A 22,407-nucleotide genomic window follows, 5' to 3' on the forward strand; every position below is an offset into this window, starting at 1 on the left:
TAGAATGAAAAAGAACAGAAAAACAGGCATACCTGGGAGATATTGTGGGATCAAGTCCAGACCACTACTATAAAACAAATATGGCAATAAAGTGAGTCACATGTATTTTTTGGTTTTCCAATGCATATAAAAGTTATGTTTACACTATCTGTAGTCTATTAAGTACGTAATAGCATTATATCTATAAAAACAATGTACACACCTTAATTAAATATACTTTGTTGCTAAAAGATGCCAACCATCACCTGAGACTTCAGCAAATTGTAATCTTTTTGCTAGTGGAAGCTCTTGCCTCCATGTTGATGGATGCTGACTGATCAGGGTGGTGGCTGCTGAAGGCTGGGTGGCTGTGGCAATTTCTTAAAATAAGACAACAATGAAGTTTGCTGCATTAATTGACTCTTCCTTTCATGAAAGATTTCTCTGTAACATGTGACACTGTTTGATAGCATTTTACCCAGAGCAGAATTCCTTTCAAAATTGGAGTCAAGCTTTTCGGACCCTGCTGCTACTTTATCAACTAAGTTTATATAATATTTTAAACCCTTTGTTGTCATTTCAACAATGTCCATAGTATCTACCAGGAGTAGATTCCATCTCAAGAAACCACTTTATTTGCTCAACCGTAAGTAGAACTCCTCACCCATTAAGGTTTTATCAAGATTGCAGCAATTCAGTCACATCTTTAGGCTCCATTTCTAATTCTAGTTCTCTTGCTGTTTCTATCACATCTGTAGTTACTTTCTCCAATGAAGTCTTGAAACTCTTGAAATCATCAATAGCAGTTGGAAATTAACTTCTTCCAAACTCCTGTTAATGTCAATATATATTTTTTAAAGATTTATTTTTTATTTATCTCTCTTCCCTTCCCTTCCCCCTCCCCCATTGTCTGCTCTCTGTGTCCATTCACTGCGTATTCTTCTGTGACAGCTTCTAATATCATCACCAGCACCGAGAATCCATGTTTCTTTATTTTATTTATTCATTTTTAAAAAAAATATTACATTAAAAAAAATGAGGTCCCCATTCACCCCTGCCGCCCCCACCCCACCCCTCCTCCCACAGCAACACTCTCCCCCATCATCATGACACATCCATTGCATTTGGTGAGTACATCTCTGGGCATTGCTGCACCTCATGGTCAATGGTCCACATCATAGCCCATACTCTCCCATGCTCCATCCAGTGGGCCATGGGAGGATCTACAATGTCCAGTAATTGTCCCTGCAGCACCACCCAGGACAACTCCAAGTCCCGGAAATGCCTCCACATCTCATCTCTTCCTCCCATTCCCCTCACCCAGCAGCCACCATGGCCACTTTTTCCACACCAATGCCACATTTTCTCGATTATTAAGCACAATAGTTCATGAATAGAGTATCATTAAGTCCACTCTAATCCTTACTGTATTCCTCCTTCCTGTGGACCTTGGCTTGGTTGTGTCCATTCCACATCTATGTCAAGAGGGGGCTTAGATTCCACATGGATACTGGACGCAATCCTCCTGCTTTCAGTTGTAGGCACTCTAGGCTCCATGGTGTGGTGGTTGACATTCTTCAACTCCATGTTAGCTGAGTGGGGTAAGTTCAATAAACCAGAGCGTAGGAGCTGAAGTCTGTTGAGGCTCAGGGAGTGGCTATCATATTGTCAGTCCAGAGATTCAAATCCCCTAGATATATCTTAAATCCCAGCACCAACTACAATTCCAGTAAAGTCATGAAAGGCTTATGAAAAGAGATCACATCTGAGTCCAGCTCCATCACGCAGAAACACCAACTCCAAAGAAGGGCCAAATAACATGGCAGTGAACTCCATCTGCCATGACCATAAAACCTGTGGGTCTCTTTAGCCCTCAAAAGGACCAATACCTGGGGTTGTATCTACTTTATCTGTCTCTGAGACTCTGCTCAGGTTTGCATAAGGGCAATCCTTCTGACAACCTCCAGACTCTTTTTTAGAGACTCATAGCCATATAAACTCATTTGTCCTTTCCATTTCCCCCTTAATTTAGGTCAAACAGCATTTTTAACTCCTGTTATTATATGTAGACAGGGATATTCTGCTGGTCCGTGTTGAACCTTTAATTCAAGGTCATTTTCTAGTTACGTCATCAGCTGATACTTGGTAGTGATCCCTCAGTGCCAGGGAGGCTCATCCCCGGGTGTCATGTCCCACGGTGGGGGAAGGCAGTGCATTTACATGCTGAGTTTGGCTTCGAGACTGGTCACATTTGAGTAACACGGAGGCTGTCAGGAGGGAACTCTTAGGCACAGTGCTGCTCTAGGCCTTGTTCTTATTTCAGGTGTATAGGCTCACAAGCATAGTCATTAGTATCAGGGGCTCACTGTTGGACCCTCATTCCATCCTGGTCCTTGCCGTTGCACCCGGGGGACTGCCGCTTCTCCCCTAGGGACCACAACAGAGCCCCCCCGGCCAGGAACCCAGTACTCCCCCAGCTGTTGTTTTTAATTGTTTCCACTATGAGTATATCCAAACATTTCCATGCACCCTGGACACATGCCCTGTATAACTCCCTGTCAACCATATGTCCCCTGTCAATACCATGTTTCTTTTTTTTTAAAGATTTATTTATTTATTTAATACCCCCCCTCCCCTGGTTGTCTGTTCTTGGTGTCTATTTGCTGCGTCTTGTTTCTTTGTCAGCGGCACGGGAAGTGTGGGCGGCGCCATTCCTGGGCAGGCTGCTCTTTCTTTTCACGCTGGGCGGCTTTCCTCATGGGCGCACTCCTTGCGCGTGGGGCTCCCCCACGCGGGGGACACCCTTGCGTGGCACGGCACTCCTTGCGTGCATCAGCACTGCACGTGGGCCAGCTCCACACGGGTCAAGGAGGCCCGGGGTTTGAACCGCGGACCTCCCATATGGTAGACGGACGCCCTAACCACTGGGCCAAAGTCCGTTTCCCCATATTTCTTTTTGATGCGTCATCTTGCTGTGTCAGCTCTCCGTGTGTGTGGTGCCATTCTTGGGCAGGCTGCACTTTCTTTTGCTCTGGGAAGCTCTCCTTACGGGGTGCACTCCTTGTGCGTGGGGCTCCCTTACACGGGAGACACCCCTGAATGGCACGGCACTCCTTGCATGCATCAGCACTGTGCATGGGCCAGCTCCACACGAGTCAAGGAGGACCAGGGTCTGAACCGTGGACCTCCCACGTGGTAGGCGGACACCCCATCCATTGGGCCAAGTCCACCTCCCAATGTTAATATTTTGACCTTCTCCCATGAGTCACAAATGTTCTCAATGGCATCTAGAATGGTGAAACCTTTCCACAAGGTTTTCAAATTATGTTGCCCAGATCCATCAAAGGAATTACTAGGAATGGCAGCTTTAGCTTTACAAAATGCATTTCTTACTAAGACTTGAATGTCCAAAATAACTCAATCTATGGGACGCTGAAAGGATGTTGTGTAAGCAGGCATGAAAACAACATTACTCTTGTTATAAATCTGCATCAGAGCTCTTGACAATTCACCTGACAAGCCATGTTGTAAACATATGTGCTGTCATCCAGGCTTTGTTCCATTCATTTACAGAGCACAGGCAGAGTAGATTTAGTATGATGTTTAAGGGCCCTAGGATTTGTGCATGCTAAATGAGCACCGGCTTCAACTTAAAGTCACCAGCTGCTTTAGCCTCTAACAAGACAGTCTAATCTTTGAAGCTTTGAAGTCAAGCATTAATTTCTCCTTTCTAACTAAAGTCCTAGATCATATCTTTCTTCCATTATAAGGCTGTTTCATCTACACTGAAAATCTGTTGCTTAGTGTAGCTACCTTCATCAATTATCTTAGTTGGATCTTCTAGATAACTTGTTACAGCTTCTACATTGGCACTTGCTCTTCATTTTCCACTTTTATGTTATGGAGATGGCTTCTTTCCTTAAACCTCATGAAGTAACTTCTACTAGCTTCAAACTTTTTTTTCACCTTTGTCACCTCATCTCTCTCAGCCTTCACAGAATTTAAAAGAGTTAGGGCCTTGCTCTGGATCAGGCTTTGGCCTGTGACTGGTTTGGTCTCTTCTCCAGACAACTGAAAATTTCTCCATATGAGTAATATGGCTGTTTCACTGTCTTATTTTATTTTAATTTCCATGAGGAACTTTTTCTTTGCACTCAAAACCTGGCTAAGTCTTCAGCACAAGAGGCCTAGCTTTTACCCTATCTCTGCTTTCTACATGCCTTCCTCACTAAGCTTAATCATTTCTAGCTTTTGATTGAAAGTGAGAGACATGCTACTCTTCCTTTCACTTGAACGCTTAAAAGGCCATTGCAGGGTTATTAACTGGCCTAGTTACAATATTTTTGTGTCTCAGGAAATAGGTAGGCCCAAGAAGAGGGAGAGAGACAGGGGAATGGCTGGTCCCATGGGGCAGTCAGAACACACATAACATTTATCAATTAATTTCACCATCTTACATGGGTGCATTTCTTGGCACCCCCAAACAATTACACTAGTGACATCAAAGATTACTGATCACAGATAACTATAACAGATACAAAAATAATGAAAAGGTGTGAAATATTGAGAGAATTACCAAAATGTGACACAGAGTCACAAAGTGAGCACATGCTGTTGGAAAAATGGTGCCCACAGACTTGCTCAATTCAGGGCTGCCACAAACCTTCAGTTAAAAAGTGCAATATTTGGGAAGCACAATAAAGCCAAGCACTATAAAATAAGGTATGACTGAAAATTTAACCAAGAAAGTGAAATACGTGTACACCAAAAACTAGAAAATATTGCTAAGGAAATCAAAGATGACCTAAATAAATGGGAAAGATGCCATGACCATGGATTGAAAGACTTAATATTGTTAAGATGTCAGTACTACCTAAAACACAATCTACAGGTTCAATACAATTTCTATCAAAATCTCAGTGACATTTTTTTTTTTCAGAAACAGAAAAACCCATCCTAAAATCCACATAGAATTTCAGGATGAATAGCCAGAACAACCTTGAGAAAGAAGAACCAAATTGGAGAATTCACACTTCTTAGTCTCAAAACTTACTGCAAAGCTACAGTAATCAAAATAGTATAGTACTGGTTTAGGATAGACATAGATAATAATGGAACAGAATAGAAAGCCCAGAAATAAACCCTCACATAGACGGCCAACTCATTCCTCCTCTCCTCTCCTTTGAAATGGCGCCCCTCCTCTGATTTTGCTCATTGTTTTGCTTGTTGTTTGTACTTGTCTGCTTGTTGTTTTTTGCTCCTCGTCTGTTTTTCTTCAGGAGGCACCTGGAATCAGGTGGGAGGCAGGCACTCAACTGTGTGAGCCACATCTATTCTCTACTCATTTTTTTGTTTTTGCTAATTTTTTCCTCATTGTCTGCTCATTTTTTTTCTTTTGTCTGCTCATTGTTTTTCTTCTATGACTACTCATTGCACAGATTGTATGGTGTGTGAACATATCTCAATAAAGCTAAATAAAAATAAATAAATAAATGTGCAAGAATAGCCAGAAATGGTGGCTATATATGGTAAGGGAAGTATGGAGAGATTGAGAAGTGAAGAATTTTTTGGGTTTTTTTTTGTCTGCTTTTTATTATTATTGGAATGATGAGAATGCTCTAGTGGTGACTGAAGTGCTGGATGCACAACTATGTGATTGTGCCAGGTACCAATGACTATGAACTTTGGACGAATTGTATACTTTGTTAGTGTGTGTCAAGAAAATTGATTTGTTTTAAAAAAATGGAAATGATAGCTCTTTTGCAGGTTGTCATGAAGATGTAAAGAAAGGGTATATGAAATACCAGATAGAGTAGTTACTAAGAAAATATTTTACTATAATTAAAAACTGAGAGATATAAATCCCCAAATAATAAAAGCTAACATTTATTTAGTGCTTAATATGTACCAAGAACTATGTAAATTCTCAACAAGTGTCATCTAATCTCATTCTCACAATACTATGAAATAAGTGCTATTATTCTCCCCATTGTAGAGATGGGGAAGTGGAGGATTATAGAAGCCAAACAATCTAACCAAAGCCACACAGCTAAACAATGACAGAGCTGGATTCAAATCCAGACCAATAGGATTCTAGAGATGAGGTTCTTTAGCACTATTTCCTGACAACTGCCTCTAACAATAGTGTGGTGGTTTTGAGTCTGTCAGGATAGATGGAGCAAAGGTGAAAAAAGAACGGGGGTGGGGAGAATGGGATAGGAAGACTGAGTTCAATTGGAGCAGTCAAGTGTGGTGTTCTATGGAATATCCATACAAATATTTAGTAAGCAGCTGAAATACAAGATTAGAGCCTTGGAGAGAGGATCAGCTGAAAATAAAGATTTGATGGTAGTTTAAATTTTGGGAGGAGAGGAAATCACTCCTCATGAGTGTTTAAGGGGAAAAGTGAAGAGAGAGTAGGAAGGAGCCCTGGAAAGCATCAGCTTACAAAGAGCAGAAGGAAACAAGTCCATAAAAGACATGGATGAGCAGTCAAAAGTGTAGGGAGGTGGGAAGATGGCAATGGACTAACAGGCAGAGCTGAAAGTTCTCACAAAAACAATGGAGAAAGAGCCAAAAGCTGTCCGAGGGACCTGCTTTGGGGGTCAGCAGACAAGGACAGTGCTACACAACTCTCAGGAGGGTTAGGGACAGAGAGACGAAGAAGCTGAAATGACAAACCTGAGTTATCAAGCCCCCATGGTGGTTGGGAAGGGCTTGCCCCTCCATCCCCAAGACACCATGGAGGAGAGAAGAAAGTAGTATGATGTATTTAAGGTACTGAAAGAGAAAAAATGCCAGCCCAAGAATTCTGTATCTGGCAAAGCTGTCCTTCAAAATTGAGGGTAAGTTCAAAGTCTTCACAGACAGACAAAAACAGAATATTTTACCAAAAGACCAGATTTTCAAGAGATACTAAAGGGGGTGCTGCAGCCTGAAAGGAAAAAACAAGGGCGAGGGATCTGGAGAAGAGCTTAGAAATGAAGATTATTAGGAAGGATAAACGAAAGGATAAGACAGACAATAGAACGATGTGAGAACAGAGGACCAAAGAACAAAATGGACGAAGCAATTCCAAGTTTTCACGTAGCCCTTCACGTCTATCCACGAACCCTGAAATATGAAAAGGCCTTTCTTGGGCAAGAACACTCCAGGAGCAGCAGAAAGTGGCACAGAGGATTAAAAAGAGTGAATCTGCAGAAGAGATTTCTCACCAAAGTCAATTCCTGACTATGACTGTGAAAGTGAGATTGTTGCTGTTTGTGCAGCTATTGCTGAGAAACTGAAGACAGCTTCAACAAATAAAACAATGGTTATTGTGTCTGCTTCTGGGACTGTAGAGACTGTAACTGAGAGGGAACATGGTGCTCCAATACCAGATGGCTGTTTTCATCAAAGCCCAATGAAGGAAAATACAGAGCATGAATTATTTGAATCTGTCTTTTTTGATTATCATTTAAAGTTTGTAAGATGAGTTTTTCAGACAAAGCATATAAATCTAAACAATAGCAATACTGTATAATGTTTGGACAATGTTTTGATAAGTTATGGTTTATACTTAAGATTAGAAATCTGAGCAAAAGGTTTTTGATGTATAAATTTAATTTAATCCAAATATATGGATGGATACATTTTAAAGACACAACTTGAAAAGCAAATTCTTGAATAGTAAATAACTTGGTCAGTGTTATTAAAATGTTGACTCATCAAATTTTGTTTTATGATAAAGGAAATAAGTGATTGCTTTCTCTCCTAGAAATATACTGTTACTATTTACTCTGTTTTCCTTGCTTCTGTAGAGTAAGTTTGTCACAAGGTTTAAGGGGTTTTAATGTTCATTTTGTTTCAAAGTTGTGGTTTTGTTACATGTGGAATCTCTGAATGTTCAGCCAAAAATGCATGCAAATGTGAACATTCTGGAGTTTCTCTTAATTCTGATTTGTACTTAAGTTTCTGGCTTTAAAGAAGTTATAACAATAGTAGTTGTTTCCTTCAGTATTTGCTAGAAGTGTGAAGTACTGATAAATTTCACAAGAATGGTTTTATTTTTTTTAGATTATTACTGTAGGTACGTTAATCCTTATATTTTAAAAATGTGCATTTTTAAAATGAGTTGCTTTTACAGATACATCATAATATATTGTACTGCTACATTAAAAAAAACGGGATGATGTGGGAAAGGGTAGGGATAGATGGGAATCGCTTATACTTTTGATGTAACTTTTCTGTAATCTAAAACCTCTTTAAAAATAAAGTTTATTATATTAAGGAAACAAATTTTAAAAACTGGGAGTGAATACATGAAGTCAATGGAAAAGAGAGGAGGGAGTGGTCAATTTATTAACTTACTCAACAAACACTTAATGAATGCTAGTCACTGTTTTAGGTGCTAGGAGTGTATCAATAAATAAACCAGACAAAAATCTGCACCCTCATGGAGTTCACTCTACTTGGGAGAGAGACAATAAACAAATAAATATATAAAGTGTAAGGTAGTAATATGCTATGGAGAAAATAAAGCAGGGTAGAGGAGGTACAGATTAATGGGGTGTGGGTAGCTACCCCATATATGTGAACAGAGAAGTCCTCTCTGATATGGTGACACATGAAAATAGACCTGAAGAAAATGATCATGTGAGCTTTATGGAGGGTTCTAGCTTTTATTGAGAGGAGGAGATATTGGAGGGGGGCTGACCAGAGGTGACATGATTTGAATTATCATTTAAAAGAAATACTTTGGTTGCTAGGCTGAATATAGACGACGGCATGGCGGTATTTATTAGTTTTGAGGGAGAACAGCTAGGAGGCTGCTGCAAAACTCCAGGTAAGAGATGATGGGGACTTAAATTAGGGTATTAGAAGTAGAGGTATTGAAAAGTGGATGGATACTAGATATGTCTTCAAAATGCTGGTATTTGCTGGCATTCAAATGGAAACATGAATCTGAAGTATGATGAAAATCAGAGTACAAATAGATGCTATTTAAAATCATGGGAATAATTGAGATTACCTAAGAAGTGAGGGTAGATAGAGGGCAGATCTGGGTTCTCCACTGTTTAGTTTGGGAAGATGAAGAGGAACCAGCAAGCAAAACTGAAAAGCAGCAGCCAGTGAGGGAAAAGGAAAACCAGAAGAGACTTGGAAGCCAAGTGAAGAAAGTAAGCAGTGATCAACTGTGCACCATATCAAGCAGTGCAAGGACTAAGAAACGACCATGAGAATCAACAGTCCAGAGGTCTTTGGTGATCCTACAAGAGCTGTTTTCACGGACTAGCAAGGACAAAAGCCTGATAGAAATGTGCTTAAAAAGGGAGGAGTAGAAACCCATGAGTTTTGTTTCAAAAAAGAACTGGAAATTGGCCAGTAGCTGAAGTATAGCATGGGTCACAGGTGTCTTTTGATTTAAGTTGGGAGCTATTACACCAATGTTGAATATTACAAAAGGTATCATCAAATTCGGGACATGTGATTTGGGTCATCTGAGTGAGACTTGTTTCAGGGGAGCAGTAAAAGCAGGAACAAGATTTCTGTGATTTAAAGAATTAATGGAACATTAGACAAAATAGGGTGTGCAGACTTAGATGAGGAGGGTAGGGAAAATGGAAGATACAGATGATCCTCACTATTCATGGATTCCATATTTGTGAATTTGCCTACTTGCTATAGTTTATTTGTAACCCCCAAATCAACACTTTGATGAAAGTGTGGCACTTTCACAATCATTCCCAAGCATGTGAAGAGTGGCAAAAAATTTGAGTTGCCCAATGTGCACATTCCCAGCTGAGGCTGAACAAGGTGATGCTCTGCTTTTTTTTTTCAGCTCTCATACTGTAAACAAATGTCATTTTTGCAGTATATTTAGCGACACTTTCCCCCCCAGTTTTGTACTTTTTCTGGTGCTTTGTTAAAAATGGCCCCCAAGCATAGCACTGAAGTCCTGTCAAGTGTTCCTAAGCACAAGAATGCTATGATGTGCCATACAGAGAAAATATATAGTGTTAGATAAGCTTCGTTCAGGCCTAAGTTGTAGTGCTGTTGGCCATGAGTTCAATGTTAATGAATCAACAACCTGTATTAACTAAGATGTCTTTAAACAGAAACATACATAAAAGAAAGCTGTGTATTGACTGGTTGATGAAAATGTTGTGGCAAGTGGCTCCGAGGAACCTAACCCTGTATTTCTCCCTAGCAGCAATGGTTAGCGCTCTGCTCACTTGGTCTTCAGTGGCGGCTTTATGTAACTACCGTTATGTAACAAGGAGACTCAACTGGAACTAGAAGCGGATACAGAGTGAAAATGTATGAGGGGAGAGATCTGCATTTTCTAGGCTGTGTGGGAAGAGCCACTGGGGTCGAAAAGGCTGAAGAATCGGGAGAAAGGGTAATGGTGCAGGGACTAGCCTCAGACAGGAAAAACGTCCTACGGAGGGAAAGGAAAAGGTAGGTACGGGTCTAAGTGGGGCAGCAAGGGGAGAGTTCAGCCTTGATGACTTCTAACTCACCCCACGAATTATAATGGAAAAGGGTTTTTATCTAAGAAGAAACATTCTTGGTTTGAGGAGCAGGATTGGGCCTTGGAAAAGCTGTGCGCCTCCCAGAGGTGCTTAGACTTGTAGCTGAGAAGCTGTGGTAGCAAGGCCAGGCTGGAGAGGGGTGAGGGTCGGGGGTGCGAGGAGTGGGGTCCGGGGTGGAGTGAGGGCTGAGGGTCCGCGGTGCAGCGTCGGGTGAGGGCGAGGGTCCGTGGTGCGGGGGCAGGGCGACGTCCCCGGCCGAGACGGCCCCGCCCGGCGGCCTCTCACCTCACGCTCGCGCTCCGTGCTGGCTCCTCACGAGGCGCCTACCGGCGTCCTGCCGCAGGGGCTCCTGGGAGCGCCGCAGGACCGCCCCTTTCCGTTACCAGACCCGCCCCTGCCGCCGGCCTCGCGCCCTCATTGGCTCGTCTCAGGGGCGGGAGGGGCGGGGCCTGGAACACGTGGCTGCCGATGCAGGCTTGCTCCACCCGAGGGCTTGTCTTAAGGCCGGGGTCTGAGGTTGTGGAGACAATTGCTGAGACGACAGGCGTCGGGCTCTCGCCCACCTGAGTGCCGGGACCACCTCTTGAGTTAAGGCCATGGACGCAGGTCCTGTCTGCTGTGTCTAGGGTGCTGCTTGGCACGGAACAGGTGCTAGTAGATGTTTGCCGACTTGATAGCTGCATACCCAAATATTTTGAATCCTCACGAACACCACGCTTGGTCGAAATTATGTCCCTCTTCCAGAGGAGGAAACCAAGCTCCGAGATGAAGCCGGTGCCCGAGGACTAGCAGCTGGGAGGTGCTGGAGCTCTAGGCTTCTGGAAGCACCCACCACAGAGCAAGCGAAGGCGATACTGCTCAGTGCTTAGAGGGGCTTTTCTGTTCCAAGCTGGAGAAAAGAGTCCACTGGCCTTCCTAGGTCCATCTTTATTCAGAGGCCTTGGGGTGGTCAGAGAGCTGAAGGGTGGTCAGCAGGGAAGTGATGTGGACAGATGTGTGTTTTAAAAAGGTGTCTCTGACTTTGGACAGAGGATGGAGTTGGAGAGACTGCTGTTGGATGGATGACAGATGATGAACACCGTTTCCTGGTGGAAGGAAGTTCACAAAGTCAAAGGTCATGTGGAAGGTCTGTTGGCAGGGCTTGGAAATGGGAGAGGTGAGGGAGAAGGAAGGAATGGGTTAGTGGTTACCACTGGCTGAGATGGGGAGAAGCCGTTTGGAAGGTCAGTAAATTCAGTTCTAAACACCTTGACTTTGATACTCTTTACACATCTTCTCAGGGATACTGACCCTTAGCAGACTACAGAGAATAATAGCTGGAATTGAGCCAGACAGTTCTGGGTAGAGTGAGCACTTACCTGTCTATTGAGGAGACTACCAAATGGCCACAGCCCCTCCCCAGCTGCCAGGCTCCTACCCCTTTCCCCTTGGTTCTCTGGCCTTTTCCCTTCATGAGTTACCACTTGCTTCAACTGCCCAGAGTTGACTTCTGATATAGCACCCCAGAAATCATGAGTCATGAAAGACTTGATGGGATCATGAAGGCAGTTTTGGGGAAGAGTAGTTCACCAGCTGAGAAAGGGCACAGGATACCAGGTAGATGGTCCAGCAAGTGCAGAGGCCAAGGTGTGAATGCAAATGGAGAAAGCAGGTGGAGGGGAGGACTTTGGGGAGGTGCAGAGGGTATTCTCTGGGAAGATATTTGGGGCTGGAACAGGAAGGGCCTTGATTGTCTGCCCAGCAGACACAGGTAGGCTACCTCAAACACCCCGTTGGAGTCCAGACCAATAAGGCATGGGCTTTCTGGAAAATTCAGAAGTCAGTCTGTTCTGTCCATTCACCAAATGTTTCATTTATATTCTGGGCACACAGCTAGACTTCATTTCCCAGCCTCCCTTGCAAGTATGATTCCTGCAATGGAATGTGGATGGAATGCTCTGTCTCACTCTATGGCACATAAAAGCTTCCCCATTTACCTACTGGATCTTTTTTTCCCCTAAGATTACTTTTTACTGCCCCTCCCCCCACCATATGATTCTCTCGTCTCTCTGCTCATTGTGCACCAGGAACTGAACCTGGGACCTCCCACATGGGAGGCAAGTGCCCGATGGCCTAAGCCACATCTGCTCTCTGTGGGCTGCGGCATCTGCTGGCTTGTGGCATCTTCTTGTGTAGGCGTCTGTTCGTTGCAGTGGGTATGGTGTTTGCTGGTCTTCTTTAGGAGGCACTGGGACCCAAACCTGGGACCACCCATGTGGTAGGTAGGTGCCCAACTGGCTGAGCCACATCTCCTTCCCACCTGCTGGATCTTGATGCCCAAGGGCACCTTGGGAGCTTTGTGTTGAAGGTGGGGCCTCTGCCAGCTCAGGTCCTTGGATAATGGTATGGAGCAGAGTCTCCTTACAGCCCACTGGAGTTGACTTGAGCAAGAATTGCGTTCCTTCACTAATGCAGCTCCCCAGGGACACAGGGCACTGGACAGCTTATCAGAGGGCCACAGCCTGGTTTTAGCACTTAGGTTTCTCGTCATTTATTTTTAAACAGGAACGAGTCAGATGGAAGAACCCCACAGAATGTCTGTTGAAAGCCAGTTGTTGGACAGCGTCTGCTCACTGCTGCCACAGGGCTGGGCTGGCTGGTGGACCAAGCCCCAGGTGTTTTTCCAGGGATGCTCTACAGTGATGAGCACAGAGGACAGTGAAGATATTTTCAGGAGGCTCTGCTATGGAATTTGACATTTTATGAATAAAAATGTCCTTTTATAAGCTTCTTGGGGTCTGTGACTGAAAAGAGGTGAGGAGCCCTGCCCTGGGAATGCTCTCACCGACTGTCACGATTTTAACAACCTTTAAAGATGTTGTTGTAGCCTAGACCTCTCCTTGGCTTCCAATTTATATTTTCAAAAGTCTGAGATAATTTCATGCAATTTCTTACGGACCGTTCAAACTCAACATTAAACATCTCATTTAATGGTGTTATCCATGTAATCACCCAAAATAGAAAATGTGAGTGGTCTTTTGTGTCTCCCTGCCAGTTCTTCCAGGTCTATCTCTGATACCCTCAGCTCTGAGTGCCCATTTCTGCGGTTCCTGCTTTAGTGTAAGTGCTGTTGCCTCCCGCTGCCTAACCCTTCCTGTACCCTCCCTCTTGTTTTAGTGGCCAGTGGCCAGAGGGACCCTCTGCTTAAACCCCAGTGGCTTCTCCGACCTTTCAGAAACGCCTCTGTGCTGACGCTGGCCTACAGGTTCCTACAGTTCCCACCCCGTCCTCTCTTTGCTGGCTCCACTTCAGCCACTCGCTCCTGCCCTCAGCTGCTCCTCAGATCGGCAGGTGAACGTCCCCACTCTAGGAAGCTTTCCTTAGCTGTGCTGTCTGGAATCACAGCCCTCCTCTCAGTCTCCCTGGATTTCCTCCTTAGCACTTACCACCACCCGGCATATTTGGAAGACTCTTCTCGCGTAAACTGTCTCCCCCACCAGACTCTGAGCCCCACAGCGTGTTGTTCACTGCTGCATCTGCAGCACGAGCACACTGTCGGCACTCAGTGATGGCTTCTGAAATCAATTATTCACGAACCCTCTGTGGAGGTCTGGAGCTGTCTGAACCCCAGGAATTCACGCTCTTAAACCTGACCCACTCCTGTGGGTCTGCCCAGCGTCAGTGGGACCTGATGAGGCTACTTGGGTTAAGGTGGGGCCACCTCCCTGAGGAGGGGTCTTAGTCCTCTTACTGGAGTCCTTGATAAATGGGATGGACACAGAGAGAGGGAGAGAGAGGCAGGGAGCAAGAAGCTGGAAGCAACGAAATCCCGAAGAGGGGAGAGACCAGCAGACGCCGCCACGTGCTGTGCCACGCGGCCGAGGAGCCAAGAATCGCCGCAGCTGGTCTTCGGGAAGAAAGCCCCGCCTGGACGATGCCTCGATTTGGGCATTTTCCCAGCGAGTAAATCCCCACTGTTTAGGCCAGCCCATTTCCTGGTGTGAAGCAGCCTGGAAAACTAAAACCCCCTCCTGTCTGATGTCCTCTGACCCGGCGTCTCCCTTCTGCTAGCCCCACGCCCCACAAGGCGGACACGTGGTGAGTGCGCACAAACGCGCTGGGTGAATGAGGCGCCTCGGGTTCGGGGTGCCCTGCAGAGTGCGGGACCTGCGTCCCTTCTGGCCTCCAAGGACCCTGGGCTTACTCCCCAGAACAGCCGAGGGAGTGCTGCTGAGCAGGCAGGGACTGGACGTAGCACCGGCCTGTGTCCAGGAGGCCCGGCGCCCCCCGGGGCTGGCCTGGAGGAGGCCGCTGGGCCCCAGGCTGGGGGAAGGCTCTGCGGCGATGTGTGTGTGAACACAGCCAAGACCAAGTCGAGCCGCTCTGGCCCCAGCCCCAGCCACGCCTCTCAGCTGAGCCAGGGCAGGCGGTCCTCCCAGTTCCCCAAACAAAACTCAGGCACCTAAGAGCTAAAAGAGAATTACACGGCCTTATTTTTATTAAGATCTACTGAGAAAAAAATTAGAACTCCATCCTGGCTCCATTCCCACCTCCACCTCCTCGGTCCTCAGGAAGCAGCATCTGGTCAGGGAGGCCCTGCTGCCCCAGCCGTCCTTCAGAGCCTGTGACCTGGGCACGGCCACCTGTGCCGGCCTGCGTGCTGGCCACGGGCCCCTTCCAACCACGACGTGGGGTGAAAGGGCAGCTGGCCATCGTGTCCAGCCCTCAGCTGTCAGCCTTGGGGACTTGGAAGAGATCCGCGATGTCCAGCAGAGCCTGGCGGATGTGGTTCCCGAAGCGCTGGGCGTTCTGTGGAGCAGGGTGCTCAGGCCCACCCGGCCGCCCCACAAGCTGGGTCCCCCCAGTGCCGCTCCTCAGGCTTGAGTGGGAGAGGGGAAACCTACCGTTTCTGAGCTCGAGAACTTGCTGGAGACATGGAAGAAGATTGTATTCTCACCCGCCATCATGTAGGAAACGCCATAGCCATCATCTGCGACCTACGGGCACCGTGAGGCAGGAAGGACCGGATGAGGAATCCAGGGTCTGCAAGTCCAGCTGGGCCCGCAGGACACTGAATCCTCTGAGGTGAGGTCAGGACAGCCCAGGAAAACGGGGCACAAGGCACCCCCCCCCCCCGCAGCCCCAGCCCAGGCCCAGGCCCACTCCTCATGTTTCCCTCAGAGTTGATGCTTCCCTGATCTCTAAGGTGGTCTCTGGCCTGACAAACCAGCCCGGTTAACATGCTAGTGGGAGAGCCTGCCTCTCCACAAGCACGGCACGGGGTGGCCCACGCCTCTCCACGAGCACAGTCCGGGGTGGCCCACGCCTCTCCACGAGCACGGCCAGGGGCGGCCTCTCCACAAGCATAGCCTAGGGCAGCCTGCACCTCTCCACAAGCACGGCTCAGGGCGGCCCACGCTTCTCCAGGAGTACGGCCTGGGGCAGGCCACACTGGCCTTGGCTCCCAGGTACCACCTCCCTGTGTTGCCAGTACACAGTTTTGGGGCAGCCATGGCCAGGGCTCTGTACCCTCCTCAGCGTGGTGCCCTCCCATCCTGACCTCACCTCTCCACAGAAGCCCCGTGCCCTTTTCCTCCCCCCCACCCCGCGCCACTCACAGGGCCAAAGCCGCCTCCGGCGCCCAGGTGATTGGGGTACTGGTCTGGGTCAAACATGCGGATCTGGAACTGAGCAGTCTGGCTGGTGGAGAGGCGCCAGGGTTCTGAGAGCACCTGCAACACAGACTGGGCCGTCGGCACTGCACGCTCGTGGCTGCTGTCCACCGGCAGTGCTGGGCCAGGCCTGCATGAGTGCGTCCCCTGCCCTGCAGTGCTGGGCGCACCTGCTGGCCTGCCAGCCGCTGCCCCCTGTCCCTGGGCCTGGCCGCTCTCAGGGTCTCTCTGGGGAGGCCCCTTTGCTTTCTCCGGCCTGCTCAAATGCCGCTTTGTTGGGGCCTTCCTGACAGCCCCTCTCCCGCTTTCCCCTCCTAACACCTCTGTCTGCCGCCCACGAAGAGGGACCGGTTCTCGCTGAGTGCCGGCCTTGGGGGGCGGGAAAGCTGGCCCCTGATTCCAGGGCAGCGCAGGGGAGCTGGTCATGCGGGACTGAAGCTGAGACCCAGGACCTGAGCCCTAGCCTGAGAGGGCCAGAGGGAGGAGAGGCACAGCGCTGCAGCACCGACCTCAGCCAGGAAAGGGGACGTGACCCCCAGGTACTTGGAGACCACGTAAAGGCAGAAGAGGTGCCTGTCGATCCCGGCCCCTGTCATGGCCAAGCGGTACATGTGCTGATGCTTATCGGAAGCTTTCCGGAAGAGATCCTGGAGGTCTGCTTTCTGGGGGGACAGGAGCGGACGGGTGAAGAGCAGCCCAGCTCCCGACGGAGGGTCCTCAGGCTGTGGGCCTGGCTGCGCGGGCAGGCAAGGCGGCCTCACCATGGCGTGGGCTTTCGTCATGGCCTGCACGAAGGCTGCGGACTCACTGGTGCAGGACCGCACGGTCTCCGTCCGCCCTTCGCGGAACATTCTGGTCATCGAGGCCTCGTAGGTCAGACAAAACTTGCCTCTGTCCTGAGGAAAAGAGGGAGAGCTGTGGCACGGGGCCCAAGGCTGCCCCTGCCGCCGCAGCACCGCCGCGGGCGCTTACCCGGAAGTGCGCCAGCTGCAGGGCGATCTGCACGAAGGCGTCGGGGCTGGTCCGGCACTTCTTGATGAGGCCTTTGCCGAAGGGCAGGAACTGGAAGCAGTATAGCTCCACGTCGTCCGCCAGGGCCTTGGCCACCTGATAGGAACTCTCGATGGCCGCCTCGCACTGCCGAGAAGCCAGAGGGGCGGGTGGGACAGAGCTCCTTCCGGGCAGGGCACAGGGCGCAGGGCTGTTCCCGGGTGTGCCTTTTGGTGCACGCCCCACGCCGTCGCGGAAGAGGAACCAGAGGGAAACAAGCCCAGGCACACCTGAGGCAGACGGGCCCCGGCCCAGCTGCACGCATGCCCCATGGGACCTCGTCCTCACGCACCCGTGGGGGGCCCGGGGCCTCTGCCCTCCTGCAGCCCTGAGATCTCCTGGCCTGCACCCTCGCTGTGGCCAGTGGAGGAAGGGCAGGAAGAGGAGGCAGAGGGGTGGCCCTGCGCACCTGCCCGTAGCCCCTGACCCTCCTACGAGGGCGTCCTCCCTGCCCTCCGTGCCCTGCCTACCTCCTTGGGGATGTCCCACTGTAGCCGCTGAGGTGGGGGCAGCGAGGGGTTCGGTTTGCCCAGGCAGTGCCCATTCTCGGTGTAGCCCAGGTGGAAGTTATCAGTGGCCAAGACAAACTGGGGGGAGAGGGGCCTGTTAGAGAGGCCCACCCTCTCCGCCCAGAACCTGGCCCCACCAAGACCCTCTGCTGCCATTCACCTCCCAGAGGTGCCCTATGATGGGGGCGTCCGCCCACGCGTGCTCCGTGTTGAGGCCCAGGCGGCCGTTCTTGAAGGCGACGAGCGTGAACGACTTGTCAAACCACCTGCCAGGGAGGAGGAGCGGGCAGGGGCTGTGAAGAAGTGGGCGGGGGCCTGGGGGCACCACGGAGGGGCGCGGGCTGGGGCCCACCTGTTGTAGCAGCTGCCGTGCAGCAGGGCCTTGCCGTAGAGACTCAGGCTGGCCTCGTCGTCGGGGTCGTAGCCATGGGCATCCTCGTCCAGAGCCACGAAGAAGGCGGCCCGCTCGATGGCCTCCAGCGCCACCTTGTTCCTACCGCTGCTGAAGAAGGCCTTGCGCGCCTCCGCCCACTCCACCCTGGGGACACAAGGGCGGTGCTGGGCTGCGGCGGGCAGGGCTGGGGCCCGGGGTGGGCAGAGGCAGAGACCGCGCTCCACGAGCTCCAGGGAGCCGGGCAGGGAGCGCCTCTCCCCGCGGAGTCACCCCTGCCCTCTGCCCGGGCCAGGACACCCTCCTGGCAGCCAGCACCTGCCCCCGGCGGTAAGGGCGGCCAGCTTCTCCTCCCCCCGCTGTGGCGGCGACGGGTCGTCCAGGATCCTCTGGATCTGCAGCTCCAGGTCCCGGGGCTTGAGCAGGCGGGAGCCGTCGTAGAGCCACACCTTGAAGAAGCGGCCCTTGTGGTAGACAGCCACGTGCCTGCTGTCCATGAGGTGCTGCAGCACATCTGCGGCAGAGCCAGGGGCTGAGGGCGGGCTCGCTGCGAGCCGCGGGGACCACCCCTCCCTGGCCCTGGGCCCTGGCCTCGTCCTCACGGAAGAGGAGCCGGAGCCCAAGGAAGTGTGTGAACTGCCGAGGACGCGGTGCGGGCTGTGCTTCCGCCACCTGGGCCTGCCCGGCCAGCCCTGGCCTCCGCGTCCACTGCTCCCTCTGTGAACCCGAGCAGAGCACTCTCGCTGCTGTGTTTGGTGGCACCGCCACCCTCCTGAGCACCGAGCCGAGCCTGGGGCCTGGAGAGTGTGCCGTAAGCAACTCTCATGAATTGACCGCTTTTCAGTTACGGGTCCCTGAGGCGCCGGCATGCGGGCTCAGCTGCGGGCAGGGTGCCAGCAGCATGGTGGGCCTGGGGAGGGGGCCCGGGGGCCTATCTCCATGCCTCCGCGCCTGGTACCTGTTTCCTTGCCCGGAATCCGAGTGGTGTTGAACATCCGCTCCATCTGGGAGGAGCACATGGGCACGATACCGAGGGCCATCACCTGCAAAGAGGCCCAGTGTGATGCAGGCGTGGGCGCCGGCGGCCCTGCCCACGCTGTCCTGGCCGCCACTCACAGGCCTGATCTCCTCCCGGTCCAGCTTGCGGCGGTACATGATCATGGCGTGGATGACGTTGCCCAGGCGGGCAGCCTGCACCTCTGTCGTCTTGGTGAGCACAAAGTCCTGGAAAGAGAGCAGGGACTGCAGGTGGTGCGATGGTGGATGCAGCAGCCTGCCCGCAGCGGCACGCAGGCTCCGCAGCCCGGGACCAGTCCACCCAGGAGCCTGACGTGCTGCTTCTGCTTTCCACAAGCCGTCCTGCACATGCTGTCAGGGTGGGCTTCCGAAAGGCAGGACTCAAGCACCACCCCCCTGCTCCAGCCCACCTGAGCTGCTTTGCTTCTCCATAAGCTACTGTATTTGCTTATGCTTTGCTTATTTATTTTGCTTTGAACAGGGGGTTCTGCTGCTAAAAAAAAACCAAACAACTTAAAATGTCTGGTGGAGACAAGTTGTGCATAAGCTTTGGAAAAGGACAGGAATGAAGGGGGGTTCCAGCTGGCCCTCAAGGCCGCAGTTCTGAGACGCGTGGGCTTCGGTCGTGGCTCTGGGCCTAGGAAGGCGTGTCAGAGGCCCACTGGGACCGGAGTGAAGCAGGCGAAGCCTGGGCTGGGCGGCGCCAGGAGCCCGAGGCTGAGAGAGACAGTGGGCAGGCAGGCTCGGGTGGGCCCTCCAAGCGCAGTTCCCCACTGCCCCACGCTGCGCGGGACTGTCCTTCAGGACCTCCACTCCCTCCTCCCTTTCTGCCCCTCGCCGCCCAGGCTCACCATGGCGTAGTAGTTGCTGTTAACCATGAGGGGGCTCCTGCCCCGAAGGTAGATGTACTCTTCCCACCAGTCGCTCACCTGCAGTGGAGTGGGCGGTCAGAGCAGGCCGGGGGCACAGTACAGGCGCCGGCAGCAATGTGGGTGCCCAGAAGGGGAAACTCACATAGTTGGCTGCCCACCACGACTTGAGAACCAGGTACTTCTGCAGCCGGGGGGCAGTCTTGTCCTGGAACTCTTTGGCCAGCGTCTCCATGCGGTAATACTCCTCATCATCCAACAGGGGCCGCACTGACTCCAGGTACTGCCCACCAAGTGGTCGTCACGGTGGGGCCATGCAGCCAAGGCGGCCTTCCCTACTTCCCCTTCTCCGCCAAGCCCTCCCCGTTAATCTTAGACCCGTTTACAGGGGAGTCATCCCCGAGGTTTGGGCAAGTCCTCTGAACCGGGCCCCCTCTCCCTGGTCCCACGGAGCCCCTCACCCGCTGGACTGTGGCAGACACACTGGGCACAGGGAGCTTGGGCAGGGATGTCTGGAAGCTGTAGAGCATGGGTCGCCGGCTGGACAGAAGCCGGACGCAGATCTGGGGTTGCAGGAAGGAGGGGTGGGGGTGGGAGCCAGGGGAAAGCATGAGACCAGTTAGCGACACCCGAGGAGCCAGCCTGTGCCCTGCAGGCCATGCCGCCCCCCCACCCCGGCACCCGCCCGAGCCAGCCCGCCTCTGCTCACAGCCCAGATCCTGGTGGAGTGGCTGGCCTTGCCGTGCATCTCGAACATCCAGCCGTGGTAGGAGAGCAGCAGCTTCAGAGTTTGGCGGAAGAAGAAGATGCCGGTCACCCAGACCCCCGTGGAGAAGACAGCCATGCTGATGAGGGCGCGGGCCTGCGGGCTCTGGCAGGGGCCACACCTTGGGAGAACGGAGGGGGCTGCACGGCCCGTTCTGACCGCGCTGGATCCCCGTCGAGTTCAGCGTTGCTTTCTGGTTGTGACCGTGTAGGGCAGGAGCGCAGGGGAACACCGGCCCAGACACGCCCCCCGGGGGCACCTGATACAAACCAGGGGAGGCACAGCCGGAAGGACGGCGGCCCCAGGGAAGGGGCCGCCTTGACACCGCCAGAGGGGGGCACCTGCCCAGCCCCGCGCCCCTCCAGGCTCTGCTTACCCATCAGGGAGGCACCTCTGGATACAACCGACCAGCCCCATGGAGATGTCCACGTGGCAGTAGGAGGAGCCCACTGTTGCCATGACGACGACCAGCCAGCTGGTGGGGCTGCCCGGGTACACGCCCCTGAGGATGCCATTCTGTGGGGCAGAAGCGGCGCGGAGCTGTCCCAGGACCCAGGAGTAGCGGCCGCAGGACGAGGGCCAGACGCCCGCCCCGCCCCTGCGGGTCTCCCTCCGCCACGCGCTCACACTTGCGGGAAATGGGACCGCTCAGGGCCCCCCCACACTCGTGCACCCCTCTTGTTCCTGCGCTGCTGGCGCCTGCCCCCAGCCAAGTTTTGGGGTGCGGTGGGGACCCTGACAACGGGACGGCAGCTGACCCGGCCGGCCGCGCTTCGCGGCCCCGCTCTGCACCTGCTGGGAGGCGGCGCCGCCCGTGCCCACCTTGATCCGAATCAGGCGTTTCTTCCACGAGTTGATTCCGGACAGGTAGATGTGTTTCAGGGCCTCTCGGCTGAGCCGGAAGTCGACCCCCTCCGGGGTCACCGTGAACTGGAAGGCCACGGCCTGGTGCGCTTCCGCCATCCTAGGGCTTGGCCGGCACCTGGGAGGGGTGGGGGCGCGCGGCGGGCTCAGCCGGCCCCGCCCCGCCGCAGCGCCGAGGCCCCGCCCCGCGCCCCCGCCCCGCCGGCGTCGCCCTGGCCCGCACCCCCCGCCCCTGCGCCCCCGGCCCCGCCAACGGCCGCAGAGCCTCGCGCCCGGCGTTCCGGGCCCGGCATAACGGGTGGGCGGCCCGGGAAGGGGCGCCTTGAAAGCCCGGAGAGCCTCTAGGACGAGCGAAGGGGGGTCTCGGGGTGGGGGCCGGAGGCGCCCCCAGCCCAGGCCGCGCGGAGCCCCCTCGCTGCCCTCGGCCCCGCGCCACGCTGCTCCCTACTCACGGCTCGGATCAGTTCGCTCCTGTCCCGTGTGGGGCCGACCGCTCTGGCCCGTGTCCCCACGTCCTTCAGGCCTGGCCGCCCCCGCCCCGCCCTCAACGGGAACCTGACACCCACTCCCAAATTGGGGTCGAGAAAACAGATGCGGGGCGGGAACCGGCACCCCCTGCGCCCCTGGTTGGGAATCAGAAGTAGGGGCCCTGATTTCTGCAAGTTGAACTGGGGGAGGGGATAAAGTTTCACGTGAGGAGGATGGTGTTAGAGCTAAAAATAGCTGCATGTAGGGGAAAGGTCAGCGATGTGTCAGCTGGGCCCTGGACTCCCCGCTCAAGGCTGGACAGCCCCGCC

The 22,407-nt window shown here is 52.1% G+C and overlaps 2 protein-coding genes across 2 annotated transcripts in view; both read right to left on the reverse strand.

The window, feature by feature from the left end:
* Positions 1 to 10,858, reverse strand: part of SYCE3 (synaptonemal complex central element protein 3) — a 75,178-nt gene extending 64,320 nt beyond the window's left edge. The window contains exon 1 of the mRNA XM_058309070.1: positions 10,779 to 10,858. The gene's annotated coding sequence lies outside the window, so the exon portion shown is untranslated. The remainder of the gene's footprint in view (positions 1 to 10,778) is intronic.
* Positions 10,859 to 14,942: 4,084 nt separating this feature from the next.
* CPT1B (carnitine palmitoyltransferase 1B) lies at positions 14,943 to 22,393 on the reverse strand. The gene is made up of 19 exons (XM_058309055.2): positions 22,063 to 22,393; positions 21,569 to 21,728; positions 21,123 to 21,262; positions 20,690 to 20,867; positions 20,442 to 20,543; positions 20,126 to 20,263; positions 19,963 to 20,040; positions 19,211 to 19,318; positions 19,053 to 19,137; positions 18,413 to 18,608; positions 18,056 to 18,241; positions 17,864 to 17,969; positions 17,665 to 17,781; positions 17,117 to 17,281; positions 16,906 to 17,040; positions 16,654 to 16,806; positions 16,091 to 16,204; positions 15,377 to 15,469; positions 14,943 to 15,281 (listed from the first exon to the last, which is right to left on the reverse strand). The coding sequence occupies exons 2-19, from the start codon at positions 21,707 to 21,709 to the stop codon at positions 15,198 to 15,200; spliced, it is 2,319 nt and encodes a 772-aa protein (XP_058165038.1). The 5' UTR covers positions 21,710 to 21,728; positions 22,063 to 22,393; the 3' UTR covers positions 14,943 to 15,197.
* Positions 22,394 to 22,407: the final 14 nt, after the last annotated feature.

This window comes from Dasypus novemcinctus, chromosome 12 (genome assembly GCF_030445035.2).
Source record: "Dasypus novemcinctus isolate mDasNov1 chromosome 12, mDasNov1.1.hap2, whole genome shotgun sequence".
In the NCBI taxonomy this organism is placed as follows: Eukaryota; Metazoa; Chordata; class Mammalia; order Cingulata; family Dasypodidae; genus Dasypus; species Dasypus novemcinctus.

What these genes read in the sequence shown, in the direction of transcription:
- CPT1B (XM_058309055.2), bottom strand. Translation starts at nt 21,709, where the DNA reads ATGGCGGAAGCGCACCAGGCCGTGGCCTTCCAGTTCACGGTGACCCCG. An exon ending in ACAGCAACTACTACGCCATG is followed by an intron (nt 19,319 to 19,962) that starts GTGAGCCTGGGC and finishes CTCTCTTTCCAG; the next exon opens with GACTTTGTGCTCACCAAGAC. An exon ending in GCCCTTACCGCCGGGGGCAG is followed by an intron (nt 18,242 to 18,412) that starts GTGCTGGCTGCC and finishes TTGTGTCCCCAG; the next exon opens with GGTGGAGTGGGCGGAGGCGC.